The following is a 25,665-nucleotide window of genomic DNA, read 5'->3' on the forward strand; positions in this document are numbered from 1 at the left end:
AAAAAAATCTAGAACCAGAATAACATTTTTTTTTAAAAAAGAATTCAACCATCAAAGACAAAATGGCATTACTGTATGCCTATGAAGAACATTCTAATTCACTGAATGTTAATGTTATCTATAAACTTGCACTCTCTACTTATAGTATTAGAAAACAACTTTGAAAATGAACAATTCCTGCATTTGCAAATGATGCCATGGCAAATTTGAGTTTTCTAAAAGAGGAAGAGAAAAACATACACTAGGGTGGACAAATTTAACAGAACTAAAAGATAGAGATTACAAAAATGTGTAGGTACAAAAATTGTAACAGATCCTCTTAGGAACCCACTTTTCTCCCACAAATTAAAGGAAATCCAGCTGCATTCATAATTTCAAAGGCAGTGGCAAATGTTTCAGTATTATTCAATAATGTACAGACAGATGTTTAATGGTCTGCATGTCTTACAGATAAAGATCTTTAAATATGCTACTCACTCCTTGTTTACTGAAAAGCCTGACTGGAGTTTGGAATGCTGGGCCTGTGATGTACCCTAAGTCAGCAGGGAGTTTGTATATTGGGCTGACTAGGTCAACTGCTTGCACTAATGTACTACACTTGGTCCTCTGGCTGTCCCTTTTGTAGGGTGGGGAGTGGCTTTAAATCCGACTCTATCCCAAAAGCAGACTCAGCTTTTCCATGTCAATCACCTGAAAGGAATTTTATATTTAGAAATAAACATAAAATCCCACCCCATTATGAGACTAAAAATTAACATTCCTTCCCCACCATCCCCTCTGAGATTCCTTCCACAGCAGAATGGTCTTATTCCTTCCCAGTCTGCATTCAAAGCCTTTCCCAGTTATACTCCACAACTCTTCCTCTGCTACACTGACGATGGCAATGGCACAACTTCATTCACCCCTGCTGAGTTTGTCAATTTTATCAACTTTGCCTCTAACTTCCTCAACTATGTCCTTAAATTCACTGGTCCATCTCTGACACCTCCCCCACCTTTCTTGATCGCCTAGTCTCCATCACTGGAGACAAACTGTTAACTGATATCTTTTGTAAACCTACTAATTCTCATGGTTATCTCAACCGTATATCTTCCCACCCTATCTCCTGCAAAATCGCTATTCCTTTTTTTCAGTTTCTTCACCTCTGCCACAGCTGTTTCCAGGACACAGTTTTCCATTTCAGGACATCAGAGATGTCCTCCTCCTTTAAAGAATGGTGTTTCCCTCCCTCTACCATCAATGCTGCCCTCACCTGCATCTGCTCCATTTCCCATACATCCGTGCTCACCCCATCTTCCCGCTGTCATAATAGTGATGAGTCCCTCTCGTCCTTACCTACGACCCCATCAGCCTCCACATCCTACAGAATATTGTCTGCAACTTCCGCCATCTCCAAAGGGATCCTACCACTAAACATATCTTTATCTCCACACCCCGTCAATTTCAGCAGGGATTGCTCCCTCTGCAATTCCCTTGTCCATTCATTTTTTCCCACTAATCTCCCTCCAGACACTTATCCCTACAAGCAGCCTAAGTATTACATCTGCCCATATACCTCCATTCAGGGCCTCAACCCAACCAGTCCTCCCAGGTCAGGTAACACTTCACCTGTGAATCTGCCGGGTTTATCAACTGTGTCAGATGCTCTCAATGCAGCCTCCTCTACATTGGTGAGACCTGTCGTAAGTTGAGGGACCGCTTCTTTGAGCGCCTCCACTCCATCTGCCACAGGCGGATCTTCCCAGTGACCAAACATTTTAATTCTGATCCCCATTCCCGTATCAATGGGTTGATCCATGGCCTCCTCTTGTGCCAAAATGAGTCCACCCTCAGGGTGGAGGAGCAACGCATAATATTCCATCCGGGTACACTTCAACCTGACGGCATGAAAATCAATTTCTCCTTGCTGTGAACAAATCCCCCTCCCCTTCCTCTATCCCTCACTCTGACCTTTCACTTCCCCTCACCTGCCTATTACTTCCCCAAGGGTCCCCTCCTCCCTCCCTTTCTCCTATGGTCCACTCAATTCTCTCCTATCGGATTCTTTTTTCTCCAGCCTTTGACCTTTCCCACCCACCTGCTGTGGCTATCACCTTCCAGCTAGCCTCTTTCCCCTCCCCCTTCCTCTCAGTCTTGATGAAGGGTCTCGGCCCAAAATGTTGACTATTTGCTTTTTTTTTCCCATAGATGCTGCCTGATCTGCCGAGTTTCTCCAGCGTTTTGTGTGTTTTGCTGTGGATTTCCAGTATCTGCAGACTTTCTTGTGTGTGTTATTCCTTTCCATTTCACTCAGATGTCCCTCATCTCTAAATGATCCAAATGCAAAAAATAAAACTCTTGGTGGAGCCTGGACTATTGAAGGGGGAGGCAGATCACTGACAGTGGCCAGGAGATTAAGCTCTCAGCCATCATGGCTACGATTTACCAGCTGGTGGGAGAACAGGAACTGAACAGTTGCTGAGGGCTGTTTTGGTCAGCTGTCTTGATGTAAAGGCCAGCACCAACAGTTATTCATACAGCTGGTGATCTGCCTGATGAATGATCCAGCCAAGTGTAGACAGTGTTAATTTCCAACTGTGTGCACTATATCATTTTTGAAATTAAATAATTTTGCTACTTACCACATGAACTGTTTAGCTTTCGGATCCATACCTGTCGATGGTTCATCCATTAACACAATCTGAGGATTTCCCAGCATGCATAGTGCAAAACATAACTTCAAAACAAGAGAAACAATAGTGTTAATTTCCTCTTGGTGCTCCATTTTCCTTGCATATCACAAAGATATACAATTTATGTTAACTAGTTACATTACTGTAAACTGTCACCTGTATTGGGTGAACGGTAAAATTGATGGGAATGTGAAGTGTAGAAGGGCATGGACTAGGATAGCCAAAGATTCTGTTTCTATCATGTTTGACTCCATGACTAAAATCCTTCAAGAATAACTGAAATGGGACTGCTACCAGTAAAAGTTCCAGTGACTCATGGCAGTAAGTTGGGAAGAGTAGAAAGTACCCCGTGGCAGACCAGACCACAAATGGGCAACATAGAAACACAAAATGATTAAAACACAGGAGGAGAGATGGCTCTCTAACAGAGCACATTGGGACCATAAACCTTAAAGGCTGTCATCTTATTGAAGATTTGAATGGATAATTTTCTGGGTCCAGTTGTCTTGATTACTGTACAGTGTCACTGTACTACATATAATTCATTAACTAAGATTGGACACATTCAAATCACCAGTTCATACTTTTCTCTTTATTCCAGTGGAGACTTGCTTTGTTGGTTTCTGTAAATACTCTTTCATATCAAGTGCGTTCATAATGCTGCAAACAAAAAAAGTCTTGATTTCAATGTTGACTAGCAACTCTAAAAGGGAATACATTTGTATATAGGTTATATTTCCATCGAAGCTTTACTTGTACTTCACACAATCTGCATAGCAAAAAGTTTTTGAAAATCTATTGTAAGACACAAGACATAGGAACAGAATTAGGCCATTCAGCCCATCGAGAGACTTGATTATAGGTGAATAATTTTTGGAAATAGTCGTGTTTACTTTGAATTTCTGATGTTTTCTTACCGTTTAATAGCACTTGCTGCATCTTCTTTACTAAGTCCTTTGATAGCAGCATATATCTCCATGTGTTCTTGAACAGTGATCTTGGGCCAGAGTGGGTTCACCTGTGCACAATAGCCAATATTCTCTGCACAGCTTTCTCTCTGAAAACCATCAGCTGAATAATCTCCCATCAATACCTACAAAACAACCATTTTAAAATTATTTCTGTTCTGAAGTGTAACTGGCCTACAATTCTACTAATGGTTTATATTATTTGGGCACTGATCAACTTTAAAATACTTATGATTATTGTTTGATAGTGGAGAGGAAAAGTGAGATGAGAGGTGTGGAGATGGGAATGAGAAAAGATTGGGTAGCGGTAGTGATAAAGGTTAATTTGTTGTGGATTGCTTGAAGACCTAGGTGATCACACATCAGAAAATATAGCTGACCTGATTGCTATCTTGAAGCTCAGTTTGATTGCTTCTGGACAACTGAAGACAATTTGCATAATGGGTTCATGGAAGACGCATTTGAAGAGTGGTCACCCATGGATAAAGTATTACTGAGAAAGGGAAATATTCAATATAGTATAAATTCAAGACTTTCCTTTTCTTGGTCCTGCCATCGTTCTGTTTCAAAGCTGTGCTCCAATTGCAGCAGGCTTTCTGTGCTAAGGCAGCCCTTATGCTAGCACCCAGCCGGAACAAAATGGTCTGTAGCAGGTGGGCAGCAATTTCAGAGCAATAGAAAATCTGCCTTATAAGCTTTTGGAGGCAAGCAATGCTGCTTCCCAGTCTTGTAATTTATTGCCCACTGAGTTGTGCTTCAAAAATAGCATTCTTGCTTCAATGCTGATCAATTTTATTTTGGGGCACCAAAGACACAAGAAATTGCATGATTGCAGCCCCACCCTACATTTTAATTACTTTACTTTGGAGTCCCACACGTACCTGGCCAGCTGATGGTTCTAAATCTCCTGTTAATACAGAAAGCGTAGTGCTTTTCCCAGCACCATTTGGGCCCAGTAATCCCAGAACTTCACCTGCAAAGAAATAAAAGACTAGAAGGGAGCCATTCATTCATTTTGCTGCAGTACATTTAAATTTGCATGAGACTATTTGTATGAAGTTTGAGTATTCTGGAAAAATATGCCAAAAAAAAAACTTTATATATATTATCTGCAGCTCCCACAGTTTGACAGAATGTGTTGAGTAATCTTCATGTACCTTCAAGTCGATATACTGTAGATGACAAAAATATACACTGCATCTTTCAATCAACAATTAAACTATTGCTGTAAGCAAATAAGGGTTCAACTGCAATTAAATAATAACCATATTAGGTGACAGTGTTTGGGGTGGGGGAGCAGAGGAGGAAGGAAGACATAAATCAAAATCCTTCATCCGATTTGATTTTAGTTGCTATTCATTGCTTTATGCGATCTATATTTGACTGTTTATTCCATGTTCAATGAAGTATATTTACCTTTCCTTACACATAACGAGACATTTTTGATTGCCACTGTATTTTTACTTTTTTTCTTTGAAAACCATTTGCACGCTTGTAGCTTTCCTGTGTAAACTTTACGCATATTACTGATCACAATTGCTGGTTTCTACAAAATTAAAGGGAGAAGAATTTTTATTTCTCTTAAATGAAATGTCCTGTTTATACTTGCAAATACATATCCTTGCCACTTATATGCCTAACTAAAGATGGGAAAAAAAAGCCATCATCCATTTCTAAAATTATGTCATAAAGCTTTTTCTCATCCAATTTTCATATTATATATAACAAAAAACATTTTCTCCATCCTTTTTTGTTTCAAATCAAGAAAATTAATTTATAGAATGTTTCTAGTATAATAAACAATGCTTTAAAATAATGTAATAAAGCAGAACTACAATAGTAGTACCAAAATTTAATGAACACAATAACTGGTGAGTAAAATTTTGGTCAGAGAAATACTTCTTCAGGAGGGGCAAGAGTCAAGGGTGGATGGGAATAAGGAGAAAATCACAAAATCTAGATATATCTGAAAATTCAGGTGTGAATGAGACTGAAGAATGTTGAAACAAAAAAAGGCCTAAGTGGGGAAAACTAAGGTCAACAAAGGATTGTTGGATGGGGGGGGGGGCGAAGTTACAAAACTAAGGGAATGCATAATCTTTAAGTAATACACATATATAAATGATAAGATCAATAGTTATTAATGGTAAGAACTTGGTCCAACTTGGGTTGGTGAAAGTGGGTTTCTGGAGAATTTTTGCAGGAGGGGAGATTACTCATCTCTCAACTGAAGCTACCCATCAACTTGTCCTCTTGTCAATGTGATAATTGAAAGAAACTTCTTCTAAGTCGAATGCTGGCTCTTCCTGCCAGTATTAAATAAATCTTCAGTTTTTAATTAGTTTGCAATTTTACATTTGTAAAGGAACGATTGTCAGCATCATAATAGTGAGAGTTTTAATAACAGTTCTCACAATATTTACAAATGTTAGTCTAGACACACATTGATCATGGCAAAATAATTGCACTTCAAGTGACGAATGGAACTACATGTGACAAAGGCATTTAGATGTGTTACAGGCATGCTCACCATCTTTGAAGAAAATATACATTTTCTTTAATTCTGCAGTTTGCAAATATATTTAAAAACTTGACACCACATATTCTTATCAAAAGTAGAGCAATGTGTGTTCAGAACTACAGCTGTGACCAAAGTGGAAATCAAACCTAGTTGACAATCTCAACAATTTTCCAGCAAATACATCAAAACAAATCAGAGGATATTCTAAACGTCAATATCCAATTTTCAAAAATAACAAACAGATATTGGAGTTTCAGCATCTTAAACAAAGTCATAGTTGTTATCTCATGGAAACAGAGAGTTTATTACCTCCTCGCAGCTCTGACAATTTAAAGCCTGTCGAACCCTTGCCCTCTCTGCTTTGACATCAGCATCCTCATTCTCAGGTTCTACTGTATTGAGTTTGAATTTCTTTTTTGAAGGAAAAATCCTAAAATGAAAGCAAAGTCATCTATATTCTTGAAGTAAAAATAATGCTAGATTCCTTTTAAAAGGAATACATTCTAAGTTGAACTGTGATCCCATATATTCTAGAAACTAAAATAATTAGTTTAATATTTAGAGAACTTCCTATATGATCACATCCCAGTATTTTTCTGAGCCTATAGCCCTCTCCAAGTCCACTAAAGCATAGGCTCCAATCCAAAATGCTGCAAATAGCAACAGATTTGCAAACTGCTTTCATGTTCCAAACAATGTTCTAGTCTCACGAAGCCTAGAATCGTTTGCCTTCCAATGCTTTTAAACACCGCGTAGTTATTTCTAAAATAGTTTTTATGCATTTAAAAACAGTAAGATCGCAATTTTAAAATAATTTTTCAGAAAGTCTATCAAGCTGACAAACCTGCAACATGTATCTGCTTGAAGTGCTTTTCCTCCATGAATCTGTTCTAGTCGACGTAGTACAAATAGCAGAACTATGCATTGAATGTAAGGCTAAAACACAGAACAAAATAATTTCACTTGAACAATGAGCAAAACTGCAGTTTCTGTATTATCTCATTAATTTTATAAACTGCTGGAAAGATGCAACGCTTGAAGAATAAAATGCTCTTAAGCACCTAGTTGCACCAATTAATATTTATGTCATAGTGACTTGTGTGCATCAGATTATCCTCAACATTAGAACTAATGTCTCTCTCTTCTTGGACTACTATTACCTTGTCACTTCAATCAGAAGCCATTGACCAATGATCTCATGAAGGATCAATCCCCACACAGCAGCCTAACAGAATGAATTCAAGATACAAGTAAGCTCATTGTTCCAATAAGAGCATATTTACTCCAATCACACTGTGTCTCTTACCACTGCAGTGCTTCTAGGCACACAGATAAAAAAGGAAATAAAAGACTCATGTACTTTATAAGACTCTCTCATCAAATACCCACATTACTCAAGGCAAGAACTTTGCCAAAAGCCGTTATTGCTGTTATCATTTTGCAGAACCTGGCCTGGGCCCAGCACATAAGTGCAATTATGAAGAAAGCATGGCAGTGCCTCTACTCCTTTAGGAGTTTGCAAGATTTAGCATGACATCTAAAACTTTGACAAACTTCTATAGATGTGTGGTGGAGAGTATATTGACTAGCTGCATCACAGCCTAGTATGGAACCACCAATGCTCTTGAACAGAAAATCCTACAAAAAGTAGTAGATATGGCCTACTCCATCACAAGGAAAGCCCTCCCCTATGAGCACATTTACATGAAGCATTGTTGCAGGTAAGCAGCATTCATTATCAGGGACGCCCACCACCCAGTTTATGCTCGCTTCTCACTGCTGCCGTCATGAAGGTGGTAAAGAAGCCTCCGAACTCTCACCACCAGGTTCAGGAACAGTTATTACCCCTCAACCATCAGGTTCTTGAACCAAAGGGGCTAACTTCACTTGCCCCATCATTGAAATGTTCCCACAACCTATGGACTCATTTTCAAGGACTTTTCATCTCATTTCAATATTTATTGCTTATTTATTTATTATTATTATTTCCTTTTGTGTTTCCACAGTTTGTGATTTGCACATAGGTTGAATGCCCTAGTTGGTATGGTCTTTCATTGATTCTATTATGGTTATTATTCTATTATGGATTTATTGAGTATGCCCAAAAAAAATGAATCTCAGGGTTGTATATGGTGACGAATATGTACTATGATAATAAATTTACTTTGAACTTTAAATTCTCTGTTCCCTCTTATGTTCGTAACATGTTTACAGTTCTGATTTTTAAGAGACAAATCTGTATTTGGCATTTACATTCACTTTAGTGGTTAGAAATTACTACTTACCGAGATGATAGTTATCAAGATGTTCTTTTCCCACTGCAGGTATGTTCCTAAAGTTGGGTTGGACTCATCCTTGTGATCCAGAAATACCTGTGTGTTCAATTTACATTGAAGACCTTTGATGTTGCCAATTTAAAAAGGCATAGAATAAATGGAATCAAAATAACTCTACACATATACTAACATTTCAAAAATACAAACATTTAAATGTGATTGTTTCTTGAATATAGCAATCAGATATTGCACAATAAATGAGGTCTAATTGAAAGATCATTTAGCAATAAGTCATTTTGGGCTTCACCTAAATACTGTTCCCCAGCTTAATCAGTACTAATTTTCAGTTTACATTTTTTTCTTTATGCACAAAGTGTTTGCACCCAGATCCATGGTTACTGCCAACCAGCAATTATTTGATTGACATTTATTTGTTGTTGCTATTGCTGTCAGGTATGTGTGTTTTTACTGTAAAATACCCATCTTATTTTTGATTGCTAATTCTTAAAAATGATCTAATTTTGCGATAGAAGGCAAAGTCCATTCAATTATTTCAATTCAGATTAGTGAAGACCCTTGCATTTCAGACTTTTACAAATTGGCTCCCATGGTGTACATCTTTGAAGCACCAGATTCAGTTTGGCTTTATTCTCTTAACCAAAATATTAAACAAAATCAAAGTGAAAATTTGTTTATTTTCCCAGGAAAAAAATGCAGTTGATTTCAAGTTACAAGGACTATATTGAAAGGACATAGTGGCTCAGTTTGAAATGGTGTGTAATGTGTTATTCAGCTATGGTCTCAATTTACCGATGAAGTGGAATCAGTCACAAGTGACCAATAGTCTTAAAGGCTCTCACTAAAAAAAGGGGACCCATATTATTAAACTGTTAGACCTCCTTGTAACTCTCAGAAATCCACCCACACAGCAATTGGCATAATTTCCCTTGCACATGCCTCCTAATCAAAAGGTTGTTTTCTCCTCATATGTGTTGTTGTTTGATTAAAGTGTAATGTGCTTAACCTTCCTAATGACCAGAAGAAGAGTGCCTTAGATATTTTCAGTCCTTCCCGCTAGTGCTATTGACTAATATATTTTGAGATTTTCCTTCAATGTGGCAAAGTTACACTTTTCCCACAATATGGTAAGAAAGGAACATGCCATCGGACAGAAATTACAGACATTAAAATGAAATAACTTACTTTGGCTGTGAAGTGTAGACACCCTGTAATTACGTAAGGTGGAATGAAGACTGAGAAAATGGAGTGCAGAATGGTGGCAGCCGTTTCTTTTAGTATTAGCCGGACTATAAATACTAGACTGACTGAAGCTATATTGATCTACAAGAAAACAAACACAGCATCAAACAGAGCGAAAGTTAACTGAAAACTGAGTTTTTGGTAATGTCTGTCACTACCCAATTAACCAAGAATGATCACACAATTTTAAATCCCCAAAATAGAATTATTAAACATTGATTTATTGGAACAACTGGAAAATAAACACCAATATCCATCTTTGACCTGGAATTTGTACTGTTACTGATAGGAAAAATATCCAAGTGTTTGTCATAACTGTACTGTAAAAATGATAGTAACTACAGTACTATGCAAAGTCTTAGGCACATATATGTAGCTAGGGTGCCTAAGATTTTTGCACGGTACTGTATTTGCATTTTGTTGTTTGATTGTTTGTGGTTTTTGTATTGCTATATTTACGCTCTATTCTTGGTTGGTGCGGCTGTAATGAAACCAAATTTCCCTCGGGATTAATAAAGTATATCTATCTATCTATTTGTCAAGGCTGGCTGGTGGCGTAGTGGCAACAGGGCAGGACATTGGAGTGAAGGCTTCGGAGTTCAAATCCAGCCGGCTCCCTTGCACGCTTTCCATCTGTGCTGGGTTGGGCGTTGAGCTAGCAACTCGACCTCGTAAAAATAAGAAAGCCTGCTAAAAGAAATGCCGTCATGACAGCAGCCCGATGACTCCACTTGGAGTTAAGGGCTTTTTGCTTCTTCTTTCTACTGTATTTGTCAATGTGAAGCAGAAAAAGATTTTGTAAATCTAGTGGGAGCAAAGAATGTTGGGAATAATGAGGGTGGAGTCCCACAGGAAGCATGAGGGACAGCTGGTAGTGAAGGAATGCTAGAACCAAGGGGCGGCGTGGGTGTAGATACACCTACTCTTGAGACACCTGGCAAGGTCACATAATTCCAAATAATAAGTTTATTCATCATTACAAAATATCTCTGGTGCTTCCTGCTCCCTCCCCTCTCCCTTCCCCTCATCCAACCATAATTCTGCTCTCCTTGCCCCTTCCAACTCTCAGTCCACAGTAGAGACCCATGTCAGAATCAGGTTTATCATCATTCACATAAGTTATGAAATGTGTTTTTTTGGGGGGACAGCAGTACAGTGCAATACATAAAATTACCACAATACTATGCAAAAGTCTTAGGCACCCTAGCTATATATATGTGCCTAAGACTTTTGCACAGTACTGCACATAAATCTCAAAAGTTGTTCACAATGATTTGATCCTCTGCTGCAGACTGTATTTTGCATACTTGTCCACCAGAATCAAGAAAATAAGCCAAATTCAAGAGTTAGAGGTGTTGATTATCACTCCTGCTCTAAACAATCCTGAAAATGCTTGCTTTATTACATGGTCTAACTGAGTAGTTAAATTATATACTGTTCCTATTACTACGTAGCAAACTTCCAGGTTCTGATGAAGAAAACGGAAAAAAGAGTCATTAGACTTGATTCCTGGAATGGTGGATATACTGTATGAAGACAGATAAAACTAAATAGGTCTATAATTTCTTACATTAGAAGAATGAGGATACTCTTCGAAATATACTATTTTTTTTTAAAGTGGTTTTCATCACCCTGAATGGGGTCTCTAAATTCAAGGATAACTGTCAAAGGGATCATTCATTCAGGACAGAGCTGAGATATTTCTTCTGTGAGATTTGAATCTTTTCTTCACTCACTCATTTTGTTTAATTATTTTCTTATCCAAAAATATATTATTCTATTTTGAAAATAATGAACCTAGAGAATAGAGATTTCCAGAGATTCACTGTTCCCTGAGTGATGGATTTCTCATCCAGAGTCTGTGACGCAGGTGGAAGGATTGCGGCTCCTTTGAAACCACATTCTGGATACCATCTTTGAAGTCACATTCTCTTGTACCTCTTAACTGAGCAACTTTGCAGCTATGGAGCTTATCTCCAGAAAAAGCATGTGTCCTCACCTCTGAGTTACACACTCCTCAGTGACTGGATGCTGTGCTAAAATATGCTGCACCCTAGTCAAACCCAAACTACCCCCAAATATTCTAAGCCAGCAAATGCTGGAATCTGGAAAAGATAAACTACTGGAATAACTTAACGGGTTAAGTAGCATCTGTTGAGGCAAAAGGATGGTTGACATTTCAGGTTGAGATTTCATCAGAACTAAAAAGGTAGAGAGAATCTATCTACTAAAAATTAGCATGAGGGAGGGGTGAGACAGATTCTAGAAGGTGATGAGTGGAACCAAAGGTAAAGAAGGACAGTGGGGAGAATGAGCCAGGTAGGAGAGAGGGGATTGCGTTGAGACAGAAGCTGGTGGGTGATAGATGGAAATATAAGAAACGAAAGAAAATCTAGGCAAATGGAGCCAGGTGGGGGAGGGTGAAGGGTAACTAATCTCCAGCAGGCTACTGGTTTACCACTCATTACTACACATTTGCAACAAAAAATGAAGTTTTATGGCATGGTAAATCTCATTTTTTCCACTTTTAAATTATAAATATTTAAAATATTAACAGAACATTCTGCTTCTCATTTGGTGATTCTATGAATTTTATATAACTAGCTTAATGACACAAGCATTGCTGGACACTATAGACTTCCTTATGTGACAGCAATTATGAGAACATTAACTTTTATGTGGAGCTTTCCTCCAGGTGGTTTCACCAGCATTCATAAAGTCTAGGCCACGGTTGTCATTCTATTTCTATACTTAACTTACCATAACTGAAGAGATCATAAAAAAATCTCGAGAAGACTGTATTCGTTCAAACCTGAAGGAATAGGCATAGCAGAAGAGCGTCATTGCTGCAGCCCAGCCAATCAGACATAGCATCTGTAAATCAAGAGAAATTAAGGAAGCAAAAATAACTGTTTATTGTGGCTGTTTACAGGGCTTTGTTAAGTAATGCATGAATTTACATTCAAGTTTCTTATTATTAAACTGTAAAAGAGTGTCAGAGTCAACAGTTAAATGAAAGAATGCAGGCTGTGGAGATACATCAGCATAAGTTGAATGGGAAAGCTATAACCCAAAGAGCCTCTCAGCTTCCTTTTTAACCATGTTAGAGACTCAGTAGCTTTAACTCATTCCTGTAAAACAGGCTCCTTGTATACCAGCTCGAGCAGAATTACTCCCTTTAGATCCATAAGCGCATCACAGGGCTTTCTCAGTATCCAGTGTCTTGATTATGGGCTCTAATCTTTCTTGTCCTTCTGATCTTTACCTTGCCTGACAATATCAATGCATCTGTTTTTGATACCCACCACTGCCTGCTACATCATAAATTTTGATTCCAAGTGGATTGTCTTCAGGAGAGTAAGCAAGAGGTTAGATTTAAAATGTCCCTTAATGTTTTATCTTGAACAACCAAATAATTCCTCTCTCTCTTACAAACACTCCCTCATGAGCCCACACCCACCTTGACCTTCTCCCTGCCACTGCCCCAGACCCCATGTTAAAATCTGCACTATTTTGGATTGTACTTGGGCACGAAACTGAGTGAGGATATTAAGCTTTCTTTCCCTATGGATATTCGAAAATCAAATCAGGTTTTAGAATTTGGCATATTTTTCTTTTGTTATTTTAGATTATTGGATGATTTGACAAAAAAGGTCTAATATTGTTTTATTTCAATACGTTATTCTGCAGTCATAGTCTATATTTCAAAGCAGTTATCTTATTTAATCGTGTTATTAATCTTCATATATACAACCCACTGCTGTGTTAACATTAGCACTAATTCATTTTCTTTAGTATCAGTTTTCATATCAGTACAAAACATTGTAGAATTCAAAGATTTAGTATACTGCCTTATCCACTTTGCAAATTCTCAGCTCGTTATCTACTGGAGTCCAATCTAATCCATATAAATTGCTTATTTTTAAAAGGACTAGAATCCATATTTAAATTAATTTTAAGTGTATATTTCAGTGAGTGTTTGATCATTCCATAAAAAATTACAATATGAATTATTTTACTTACCATGGAAATTATAGCACCCGCATGAAGCAGAAATGTGGAATTAAATGCAATCACAAAGCCAAGCATGAATACAAGTATGATGAAGTAAGTAGGAATATCCACCAAGGCATAGCCACACCAGTATGCAGATGGAAAAAGACCAGATATCCGGAGTAGAGAGCGAGATTTGATCTACAAACAAATACAGGTTTGAGTTACTCCAGACAAGTCAAACTCAAAGTGTCAGTAATCAATCCAATTTAATAAAATCACTGATAATATTCAGGCGAACTCAATGACTTAAACACAGCTGTTTCCTTGCTCCCAAAATTATTGTGATTAGATAGGTCCTACACAAATATTTTACTTCTCTAATATTCTCATATTCTTTCATTAGGACTTAAATTATTATTTGATTTGATCTGCTAATATTCCCTTCAACTGAAATATTAAAATTCCCAACAAAAAATGGTACACAATATAAAATAACTGATGCTTGCCATTCAACATCAGGATCTTCAGTGCTTGCATCAAAATTCCAATGGAAACATACATTGACTAAATATGCTTGTTATAAAATCAGCAGAGCAAGTACAATTATCTGGATAATAATGGAGCAAGATAATTTTCAAAATCAGAATATTGACACTTCCACTATCAAATTACACCTTATTGATTCTCTCAGATGAAACTCCTCTAGTTTGGATACAATTGCTATATTAAGAACAAAAGAACCAACATGAAAGGCTTGTGAATGTATCAAAAACATTAAAAATTCTAATACTGTCTAAAATACCTAATGTAGTCTGTCATCCACATTAATGTTTCAGATCAGATTATATCACTACTGTGGAAGAACTCAGTAGGTCAAGCAGCATCTATAGGAGAGGAATGAATTGTTGATCTTTCAGGTTGAAACACTACATCAGGGTGTGACGCAGGACTTTGACCAAAGATGTTGACGATTCATTCCCCCATCCCCACACCACCCCACATTACAGATGCTGCTCGATCCCAGTGTTCCTCCAACAGACTGTTTGCTGCTCCAGATTCCAATATCTGCATCTTGTCTGCAAATGATATTATTTCCTGCAGCCATCATTTCCAAATTTCCTTTGCCGTGGGAGGTTATTTATCCCATCATCTATGCCCTAGTAATCTGATTCCCTCATTTGTCTCTCAGTAACCTGATCTTTCAGCCTGATGCCATACAACACCACTCTACAACTTCCGAACCCTGCACACCACTTCTCCCACCAGCCACTTACATTAGGATTAATTTGAAAATATCAACTAACCTACCAACCAGCACAATCCCTCCAGTTTGAGCTGTAAAATAGCACCACTAACCACTGCATAACTGCGCAGAACATGAGAGGTGGAATCAGGACCGCATTTAACACCTAAACCCTGCTTCACTAATCGATAAGATCATGCTTGATTTTTTTTCCATTATGGGATCACTTCCCTGAACAATGCCACTTTTTCTGATTTCCTTTCTATCCAAAAGATTTGTGCTGTCAGTACTCAGGATGTAAGTGCTTGCTTCACTTCAGAATTCCACAAATTCACTACCCTCTGGGTGAAGAAATTTCTTCTCATCTCTATCATGAATCTTGGCTCTTATACTAAAATGGTGATCTCTGGTTCAACAATGTATTAACTCAATAATGTAATATTCAAATACTTGATACTGGATGGAATGGTATCTCTGGTGCAAGATCAATGTATACACAAAACTTATAGCTTAGTAACAACTTTAAATTTCCTTCAATTTGTCCTTTAAACAACATTTAACAGTATTTTCCCCAGAGACAGTAAACTTCATCCCATCGTTCATTAAACCAAACTAATACATTTGTTACTGATGGAGTCAGCTCATTACCTCACGATCTCTTGAATTATCCATGGTGTAGCATCCTGGTAAAGCCGCTGACAAAAATCCCAAAACTGTCAAAGCCATATAAACCTTTTCCTTGAAGTCTGTATCAGTAATTGTCTAAAAGTATCAGGCAAAAATAAAATATCTGCACTTAGTTCAAGGTGAATTTATACAGTAATGTTTACCAGCGATCTAAAATATCATAAGGTATACAGTAATCAATAATTTGTCTATAACACCAATCATTTGATAAACAGTTTAGGATAATTGTATAACAGCTTAGGATAATTGATAACAGTTTAGGATAATTTAATGCAAATCAAAGTAAAATCATTCTCTTTACATTTACGTCGCATCAGAAGGATAGGTCTGAAAAATGTGCCTTAAACTTAAAAGCAATTATTAAGTACACAGAACTGGCTTAAATGGACTTGGAAAGCAGATGAAAAGCAGGAGCAGATATTTAAATAAGATATTTCAAACCAAAGGTTTTGACACTCGCGTGTCTCAACTATGCCTGCCTTTTTGTCGGCTATGTTCCAAGCCTACATAGGTATCGCTCCCTAATTCTTCCTACGTTACACTGATGACTGATTTAGTGCTGCTTCCTGCACCCATACTGAGCTTGTTGACTTCATCAGCTTTGCCTCCAGTTTCCACCCTGCCCTCAAACTCACTTGGTCTATTCCCATCACCTCCCTCCCCTTTCTTGATCTCTGTTTCCATCTCTGGAGACAGTCTATCTACTGATATCTTTTATAAACCCACCGATTCTCACAACTATCTAGACTATACCTCTTCCCACCATATCACTTCTAAAAATGCCAACCCCTTTTCTCAGTACCTCTGTCTCCACCACATCTCCTATCAGGATGAGGCTTTTCATTGCAGAACCCTTCAAACAAAGGGTCTTTCCTTCCTCCACCAACAATGCTGCACTCACCAGCATCTCTTCCATTTTGCGCATGTTTGCTCTCACCCATCCTCCCTCCGTCACACTAGGGATAGGGTTCCTCTTGTTCTTACCTATCATCACAGTAGCCTTCGTGTCCAGCACATAATTCTCCATAACTTTCTGCATCTGCAACAGGATTTCTTTCTAGCACATCTTTCCCACCCCCTCACTTTCTGCAGGGGTCGCTCCCTATGCAACTCACTTGTCCACATAGGATTTCCCGGTAGCCATCCATTTCTATTTTACTTCCCATTCACATTCCAACATGCCAGTCCATTGCCTCCTCTACTGCTGCACGAGGCCACACTCAGGTTAGAGGACAACACCTTATATTTCACCTGGGTAGCCTCTAACCTGATAGCATGAACATAGACTTCTCAAACTTCAGTTAATTGCACCCCCCCATTCATGTTTCCCTCTCACCTTATCTCCTCACCTACCCATCACCTCCCTCTAGTAGTCCTCCTACTCCTTCCCATTCTTCTATGGTCTTCTATGCTCTCCAGACAGACTCCCCCTCCTCCTTCATTTCTTTCATCAATCAACTTCCCAGTTCATTACTTCACTCCCTCCCCTTCTCCTGGTTTCACCTATCATCTACCACCTTGTACTTTTTCCTCCCCTCCTCCCACCTTCATATTCTGACTTCTCCTCATTCTTTCCAGTCCTGATGAAGGATTTCAACCCAAAACATCGACTGTTTACTCTTTTTCATAGATGCTGCCTGGTTTGCTGAGTTCTTCCAGCATCTTGTGTGTGTTGCATTTCCTTTTCTAATTAGTTTCCAGAAAAAACTAGGATTCAAAATGCTATTTCAGCCATCTGATATTTTCCAAAATAGTCTATCATTTCCCAAGTGGATTTTTCTTGAAAAAGGGTGAAAAGGTCAATATTTGGGTTCTGTTTGTTTTATTACAAATAAATCATCAATATAAAGGATGATCAATCCATGACTAAAAATAAAGATAGTATTACATTTATGAACACGGCAATTTTCAAAGATAAGCACAAGTAAATTTTCAGAATAGCAAAGAATGGCAAAAAAAAGGAAGAAAACATGTAAGACAAGAAAAATAAAAGTACAAATAATTGGGAATAAGGAAATTGAATCAGGGAGCAAAAAAGAGGAGTTTTAAACAAAATATCAATAAAGGAAATGTACTAGACAAAGGAACAAGATTCAAAACTGACAAATCCTTGGCCTGCCCTAGAGTCTTAGAACATGGATTGGAAAAATTGAGCAGATTATGCAACAAATGCTGGCAAATGGGACTAGCTTGGATGGGGCATCTTGGTCAGCATGGAGAAGTTGGGCCAAAGGGTCTGTTTCCACGGTGTATAACCCTATGACTTTGTCGCTATTCAAGAAAGGAGAAAAATATTAAACTTTTATTAGAAGTTAAGATGGCACCAGGTGGCTGCCTCTTCAAATCATCTGTGGAAACAGCTTAAATTCCTCTCTTTAATGTCTCTTTTTCCTTTTTTCAAGGTGACTGGGGTTCTATCGAGATCCCTGATCTGCAACGGCACTCAAAATTGCGGTTATTTATGGCGTACGAGCTCCTGCTTCTGGAGCTCGCCAGCCAGCTGCTTTCCGACATTCTCCAGGGGCGACTTGTAAGATGTTGCCGTCTGAGGCGTTGCAGGAGAAGGAACATCAGGATTTCGCTGCAGCAGACGTGTGGACAGAGGTCTCTGGAGTCGAGAAATTGCAGTCTCTCCCTTTCTCAGTGGTGGGGACAGTTTGCTGCCAAATCTCAAGCTGGAGAATTTCGGAATAAAGAAAGCAACGAGGCAGATTGCAACACCATAACAGCAACTGTTGGTCTCTCTTTTTGCGGCGAAATGGGTGACATCTCTCTATTCCTCGTTAGTGAGACAGAGAGCCTGTGGCATGTTGAATTGTCAGGTAAACAATAGTTTTTGTTGATTGCAGATCATGGTCTCTCTTTGGGTGCTTTACTATTGCTTGGTGGGTGGTGGGCACTGATGCTTTTCTGCTGAAATGGGTGGGGGAGAGAGGAGGTTAATGGGTTCATGCTTTGCCACTGCTTGCACAGGGAAGTGGGGGAGACAGGACTTTGGGGTTCCAACATTATTCTGTTCATTCTTTTGGGGTTCTGTTTTTTTGTGGATGTCTCTGAAAACTAAGTATTTCAGGTTGTATACTGTATAATTCCCTGATAATAAACAAAACCATTTAAACCATTAACAAGATCTATTATGGTAGAACATTCAGGATATTAAACACAGTCACGATAGTTTCATGAAAGGATCTTAACTGTTTACAAACTATGTTAATGACAGTCTAACAAAACTAATGCAATTGTAGCCAAATTTTCAAGCAATGCAAAGTTGATGCGAAAGCAGGTACAAGCAACCCACAAAGCATCTGGAAGGTAATGGAGTAAAACTGTGGCAGATGCTGTTCAATGCAATGTTATTCACTTTGGCAGATAGAATAGGAAATCAAAATATTGCTTAAATGGTAGAGACTAGAATGTTGTTGTATAGAGAGATCTGGGTGTCCTTGTTTATGAATCATCACGTTGGAATAAACACGAGATTCTACAGATGCTGGAAATCCAGACTAACACATACAAAATGCTGGAAGAACTCAGCAGGTATGGAGATACATAAATAATAGACATTTCGGGCTGATCCTTTCATCAGGACTCATGATGAAGGGTTTTGGCCCGAAATTATTGTTGTTCCTCTCATAGAGTGTGTGTGTGGGTGTGCATGTGGGGCGTGTGTGTGTATGTGTGTGCGTATGTATGTGCGCGGTGTGTGTGTGTGTTTGTTTGTTTGTTTGGCTGTGCGTTTTATGAGGCCAAGTTGCTAGCTCGACGCTCAACCGAGCATGGTTGGAAAGTGTGCCAAGGAGCCGGCCAGATTTGAACTCGGGAACACTCACCTCGAAGTGTGGATTGCTGTATACCAGTTATGATCTCCTTATTTAATGACATACTCATACAGGAGACATACTTAAGGTTCACTGTTTGGTCTAGGCATGAATGGAGGCCTTTTGAAAAACATTTATTAGCACCCTAACTCATGAGTAATTTAAAAGAATTAAGAGTTGACACTTCCAAAACATTACATTATCGGACGTTTGTGTAGAATAACAGAACATTTTTAGAGAATATTCATGCACCTATTCCTCAGGTAAAATAATCATTGAGATTTGAGTGTCTTAAATCATCCCAGAATGATGTATCAGGGTTGTTTCCTTGCATATACTTAAATAAACCAATGAGTCCTGAATGCTGCAATGTTGAGAAGATATTCCCAATGTGGGATTATCTAGAACAAGGAGGCATTGTTTCAAGAAGGTTGGCCATTTAAAAAGAAATAAGAAACAATGTATTCTCTCAGAATCATGACCTTTGCAATTTTCTACCCTAGAGATGTGTGAGGATCAAGTCAGTGAACAGATTTATGGCTGAGAAAGATAACTGAATTATCGGTGAATCAAGGGTTATATTGAACAGGCAGGAAAGTGGGAGTGAAGTCAAAGATTAGATTAACTATGACATTAATGAATGACAGAACAAAGTCTGCATTTAACTTACTAAATGGAATGGTTTGCTCCAGGCTTGAATCCTTCTAGATCCATTTACGCTAATGAGAACCGTATTACTGATCAAATTAATCAAGACTGGCAGTGAGTGAACCAAGGTGCTGTTGAATACTGCTGTGAATGAATATCGTTTCTGAACAAAAGCACAGGAAACAAAAAAAGTTCATTATAAAAACATTCAGCTAAAAGTTCTTCTGCATAGTTCCAAAAGAAATGCTGTACAGATGAAAACTTGAATTCTCCTAGAGCAGAGCAACTATGCACACATTTCTGGGCGCAACATCTCACTTTTTGATGGATTTGCATTTGCGACAACACATTTCTTCCTTCCCCCCATCCTAGTTTCACACTTGGAAAATTTACACAGAGTTAAGATTTTCCAATTCACAGGCTTTCAATTTCCAAACCTCAGGATCATATCAGGTTGCAGCTGCGCATCTTTGCCACATCTGACGCTTTGATGTCCATTAGCGAGGTCATTCAAAATTCCATACTTGGGACACTCTTCCAACACTGTAATCAGGACTTCCCATACAACACAAAAAACTGAAAGCAGATGTCAGCATCAGTTACCTCTCCTTCAGCCTACAGATACTGACAGAGTGGACACTAAAAAAGTACTCCGCATTCAGAAACCACTCTGACAATTTCATGCCCTGAGCACCCTGATGTGAACCTGGAAGGCCTGCAGAAGAAGCTGCCTACTTCAAGGTATGGTTCTTCGCTAGTCAAGTTCCTCTGATCTTCCTGGCCCCTCCCCCCACAACCACCACGGCATCCACTCACTCATTGGCAGCTCTCACTTGTAATTGGCAGAGCTCTACAAATATAGCACCATGTCCCTGTAAGGAATGAATCAATAGTCATGCTGTGTTACACTGTTATGACTACAAGAACGTGTACTGTGTTGATATTGATACTGATACTGTTTTGAATGTGTGGTGTTACATCAGCAATGTTGACTACACTGTTTATGTGGGCTTTACACTTAAAACTCTTGCTATTTGTGACTTTCAGACAGTGTATAAGACATACAAATACAAAAAAGATGAAGCACATTCCTAGGTCATTATTCAAAAGTGCATCTCTCATATATTCAGCATGAAATTTTAACTTTTTACAGTCTTTTTTTTATATAATAGAATAAATTCCATGAAAATTTTCCAACCATTCAATTTAAAAAGTGAAGTGTCAGCATTCACTTTCATCAATGCTCCCCCGTGGCCAAAGATATAAATGATAAAAATTATATAATATGATTACATACAAGCTTGCTTGGAAGAAAATGCCAATTTAACCTGTTGTCTCAACACACTGTCTACACACCAAATAAAGGCACAATTGACAAGTAAGAGAAAGCAAATGAGTACTTTAATTATAGAATTTGAAAAACTGAAATCATCAGCCTGAGTCACAGCAGATTTCAAAAGTAATTTTACAAGGCAGCATATCATGGAATTAAATGACCTTTCTGGACTGCAAGGGAAGAGTTTTTTCCCCTCATTGACATGACCCGTTTCAGCACTGCTTCATTTGAAACAAACATTGTGCATAATTAAACGTGTTGTATTTATATTGTTCAACCTGCGGAGCCACAGTGTTAAAATGCCTGCCAAAAAAGTGGAGTCATCAAACAACAATCTTTCAACAAGGTTTCCATTAAGTATAAATGCAAGTAAATCATGGCTCAAATATATCCAGAATCAATGATCAGGGTTATAGTCAAGTCCATTACCTCGTCTGATAGCGTCACATTTACTGCTGCATTATGTGGAGCAACATCTGTGAACTCGCTCTCACTGAACAACTCCACTTTCACATTCTGAGCTTCCAAACCATGGATAAGTTGATCAACACTACTATCTAAAATAGAATATTTAAAAAATCATACAAAGTGCATTAATGACAAATTCTAATTAATCATGTTCAAATACCTTCCTGAAGGAATTTTTTAAACTTTTAAGTTTTCATTTGGATGCCCATTGGATACTACAAATGGATACCTGTTACCTCAGAAGAACTTTTGTTATGATTTTCTCTCAATATATCCAGAGCTTTTGCATTGACCCTTAATGCTACGTATAGCTAAATTTAAAGCTTAAGATACTAATGATTCCTACCATATTACAAATTTCTACCATATTACAGGTTGCTCTAGTTTGTTAATAGAGCAACAGACTAGACAATTTAGATTTTCCTTGAAAATTGTGGCTCTGCTGTGAGAAAAACTGCTTAGAGTAAAACCTCCTACTTTGTTAGTGACAAGTTAGCAAACTATTAATACCCCAATACATTTTCATTTTTTTAATGTTATCCTAGTCAACATAGTAAGTTTAAGGGAAGCATGGGTTCTAGAGTCCCAGCAACTGGAAGAAGTGCAGCAAATGTCATCTACGAACTAAGATGCCAAATCAATAGAATTTCCAAATGGTTGGATAGCAAATAATCTGATTATTCCTGCCAATATTACATAAAGAATGACAAAATGAAAAGAGGCGCACTTACAATGAAATGTATTGGTAAGTTAATGTAGTGTTTAGAATTTTATTGCTGGCAATCAGTTCAACTTATTACTTACTTACTGAAGTTGTTAAGCAATAAATTTCATTCCCATCCACATCTCACCTGTGGAATTTTTCAGGAGCAGGCTAGTGGCATACTTGAGATGTTTTTGACCTTGTTGTAGAAGAATTAACTCCGGGGATAACTTCACTGCAACGTCTTTTCTACTAAGTGTACCATTTATCAAAGCCATCAAGACCACGATGCATATCAAAAGGCCAATGATGTAAATGCTGCAAAAGTATTGAAAAATGTTATTCTATTCTTTCCAATAAATAGTAGATGTTAAAATTGAAGTTTCTTTCAAAGCTTTTGAAACCATTGTAAAACTAAATCACCTCTCCATAGTCAACTCGAGAAATGCAGTCATATTTTTCAAATCGTGGAATATTTATGAAAATAAGCAAAACAGAAACAGTTTTGAATCTGCCTAAAATGCAAAAGCATGACAGGATATAATAACAGGAACAAAGAAAACTATCATACAGACTTGAGACTGGGCAAGTGAACATTTGTTATTTGTAAGTTCATTGATGCTGATGTAATACCAATGAGCATACATTATCAATAATAAAAGGATAGGAAATAATAAAACATGCCAAAGTAACTCTTGCTCTCACTTTTTTTTCTTCAAAATGATTTTATTTATGATTTAAAAGACTCAAATAAAAGAAGATTGATTAACTTGAACAAACTCCATTTAAGCATAAATTAAAACAGCATCTGGCTTAGTTCAGACTGGAAAATTGATTTCCACTCATCTAGCACTGACAGTGGAGGGAATTAACACCACTTATGGACAGTGTGTAAGAGGCAATGTAATGATGAGGGATAGGTAATAGTCCTTAGATGCACAAACATTGTTTTTAATTAGATGGAACAGCTGAGTGTAGATTCAGTTCAGTAACTGTGGTGTACTGTTAGGCAAGTATCATATGGTCACCACATTAAAGCCAACAGCTTGCGAAAGTTGTGGATAAATTTATTAGCTTTCCATAGTCCCAAATGATATAACTTACTACGGCAGGAAGCTTTTTATCATCGAGGCAAGTCTAGAAACCTAATCGAAAACACTCAAAGCACAATCAGAAAATTTAGGGAGCATCAACTCATTCAAGCACTTGGACAGAAAGCGGGAAGTAGATGATCAATGGTAGTTAGAAGGACAGAGAAGTCAAAAGATGATAAAGTAAAATTCCGACAATCCAGGATCTAATTATTTGGAAATCTTAATCATTTGGCAACCAGCTCATCCAGAGTCTGGAAGTCAGTGGAATGAGGTAAGAGCACAGTGCTGAATGGCTCCAGCCTGATGTCCTATTTGAGCCAGGGCTGTTGTCTAAACCACCAACGTCAGGAACATGGGTTTGCGGCTAGTGCTAATGTCTTAGTTGCTTGTCTAATTCCCATCCCTTTTAAGTAACCAGGTTCACTGGATAATTTATTATCCAAGTATGGAACCAGCTATCTTTTTTTTCTAAGTGAAATAAATGTCTGGGTATTAGTAAGAGTAACATCCAACAGTCTAGAACATCTGCTAGCCTGATACAACTGATGGCCCAAAGGTGTCGGATTACTGGTGATTTACTGTGTTTTCAGAAGTAGAGTGACAGCAGATTGGAAGAAGAGGTCAGTATCGTCCTGAAACGTCGACTGTACCTCTTCCTAGAGGTGCTGCCTGGCCTGCTGCGTTCACCAGCAACTTTGATGTGTATTGCCAGTACTTGAAGTGTTTGACTTGAACAAATATTTGTACACAGACCAAATAAAAATGTCTGAACAAATAACGTAAAGAGTAAACGACTGGACTACATGCAGAAGAATATGTGGGATTGTTGTAATGATGTTCAAATTTTTGTGTACATGCAATTTTATTAAGAAATGCATACAAATTCACTGAAACAAGTTTATTTTCCTTTTTTATTCATTCTAATTACTCAGTATCTACCCCTTCAATTATGTTCTCATTTTTCTACTGAATGCTACATCAAATCAATAACTGAATTTATCTGTAGCTTATCTGAAGAAAATATTCATGCATCAAGTTACTTTCAAACTTAAGGTTAGTTGAAAACCACTGTTTACAGGGTGTGTCTCTCAGTTCCTTGTTTATGATTTCAATGTTTTAACTAACCATACTCAATCAAGCAATTCTTCACATTTTAAAAATTACCAGCTGTACCCATAATCTCGCTTCAACAGCAACTTTGCCCAATTATACTTTTTCATTTCTCAACTTTCAAGCTCTCTGAAACAACAAAGCACTTATATTTTGTTGCATATTTCAGCTCAGTCTCTAAACAAGTAGTCTAATGAAAAATATTGAAAGATTTCTAGTTGCTTGTCAAATAACAGATTACTAGTTTTTTTTCATCTGATTACCTCACTTCCCTTTTTCAATATATACAACTCCCCACATTTCATTCAATACAGGTGTCCCCCACTTTACGAAAGTTTGATTTACGCCACTTCGCTTTTACGAAAGACCTACATTAGTACCTGTTTTCACTAACCAAAAGAAATCCGAAGGGGATTTTCGCTTTTATGAAAAAAGGCGCCCGCTTTAAACTTGTGTTTACCCCGAGAAAGACTACCATGACTGTGAAGCCTTGCGCGGGCAGGTGTGTGCGCATGTGTGTACGTGCTGATTTTTTAGGTTTTATGTGCTATTTGGTATGATTTGGTAGGTTATTTTTTGGGTCTGGGAACGCTCAAAAATTTTTCCCATATAAATTAATGTTAATTGCTTCTTTGCTTTACGCCATTTCGGCTTATGAAAGGTTTCATAGGAATGCTCTACTTTCGGATAGTGGGGGAAACTTGTAGACCTGATTATGTTACTGAATTCTCTCTCACTTGGCAATAACCAATTTAGTTCTTTTAAGTTGACACACATCAAAGAGCATGCCTCCGAGACACAAGAGACTGCAGGTGTTGAAATCTAGAGCAAAAAAAGAGATACTGGAGGAACTCAGTGGCTCAGG

The 25,665-nt window shown here is 37.9% G+C and overlaps 1 protein-coding gene across 2 annotated transcripts in view; it reads right to left on the reverse strand.

Moving 5' to 3' along the window:
• The window catches only part of abca5 (ATP-binding cassette, sub-family A (ABC1), member 5), a 97,477-nt gene that overhangs the window by 5,771 nt on the left and 66,041 nt on the right, over positions 1 to 25,665 (reverse strand). For both annotated transcript variants that reach the window (XM_063074444.1, XM_063074443.1), the window contains exons 20-34: positions 22,745 to 22,914; positions 21,855 to 21,982; positions 20,112 to 20,252; positions 15,585 to 15,698; positions 13,721 to 13,891; positions 12,458 to 12,571; positions 9,641 to 9,778; positions 8,447 to 8,533; positions 7,006 to 7,097; positions 6,471 to 6,591; positions 5,057 to 5,186; positions 4,522 to 4,613; positions 3,590 to 3,765; positions 3,257 to 3,332; positions 2,622 to 2,716 (exon numbers count right to left, since the gene is read on the reverse strand). In XM_063074444.1, the coding sequence (XP_062930514.1) occupies positions 2,622 to 2,716; positions 3,257 to 3,332; positions 3,590 to 3,765; positions 4,522 to 4,613; positions 5,057 to 5,186; positions 6,471 to 6,591; positions 7,006 to 7,097; positions 8,447 to 8,533; positions 9,641 to 9,778; positions 12,458 to 12,571; positions 13,721 to 13,891; positions 15,585 to 15,698; positions 20,112 to 20,252; positions 21,855 to 21,982; positions 22,745 to 22,914 (1,845 nt within the window). The remainder of the gene's footprint in view (positions 1 to 2,621; positions 2,717 to 3,256; positions 3,333 to 3,589; positions 3,766 to 4,521; positions 4,614 to 5,056; positions 5,187 to 6,470; positions 6,592 to 7,005; positions 7,098 to 8,446; positions 8,534 to 9,640; positions 9,779 to 12,457; positions 12,572 to 13,720; positions 13,892 to 15,584; positions 15,699 to 20,111; positions 20,253 to 21,854; positions 21,983 to 22,744; positions 22,915 to 25,665) is intronic.

This window comes from Mobula hypostoma, chromosome 22, assembly GCF_963921235.1.
Source record: "Mobula hypostoma chromosome 22, sMobHyp1.1, whole genome shotgun sequence".
Classification (NCBI taxonomy): domain Eukaryota; kingdom Metazoa; phylum Chordata; class Chondrichthyes; order Myliobatiformes; family Myliobatidae; genus Mobula; species Mobula hypostoma.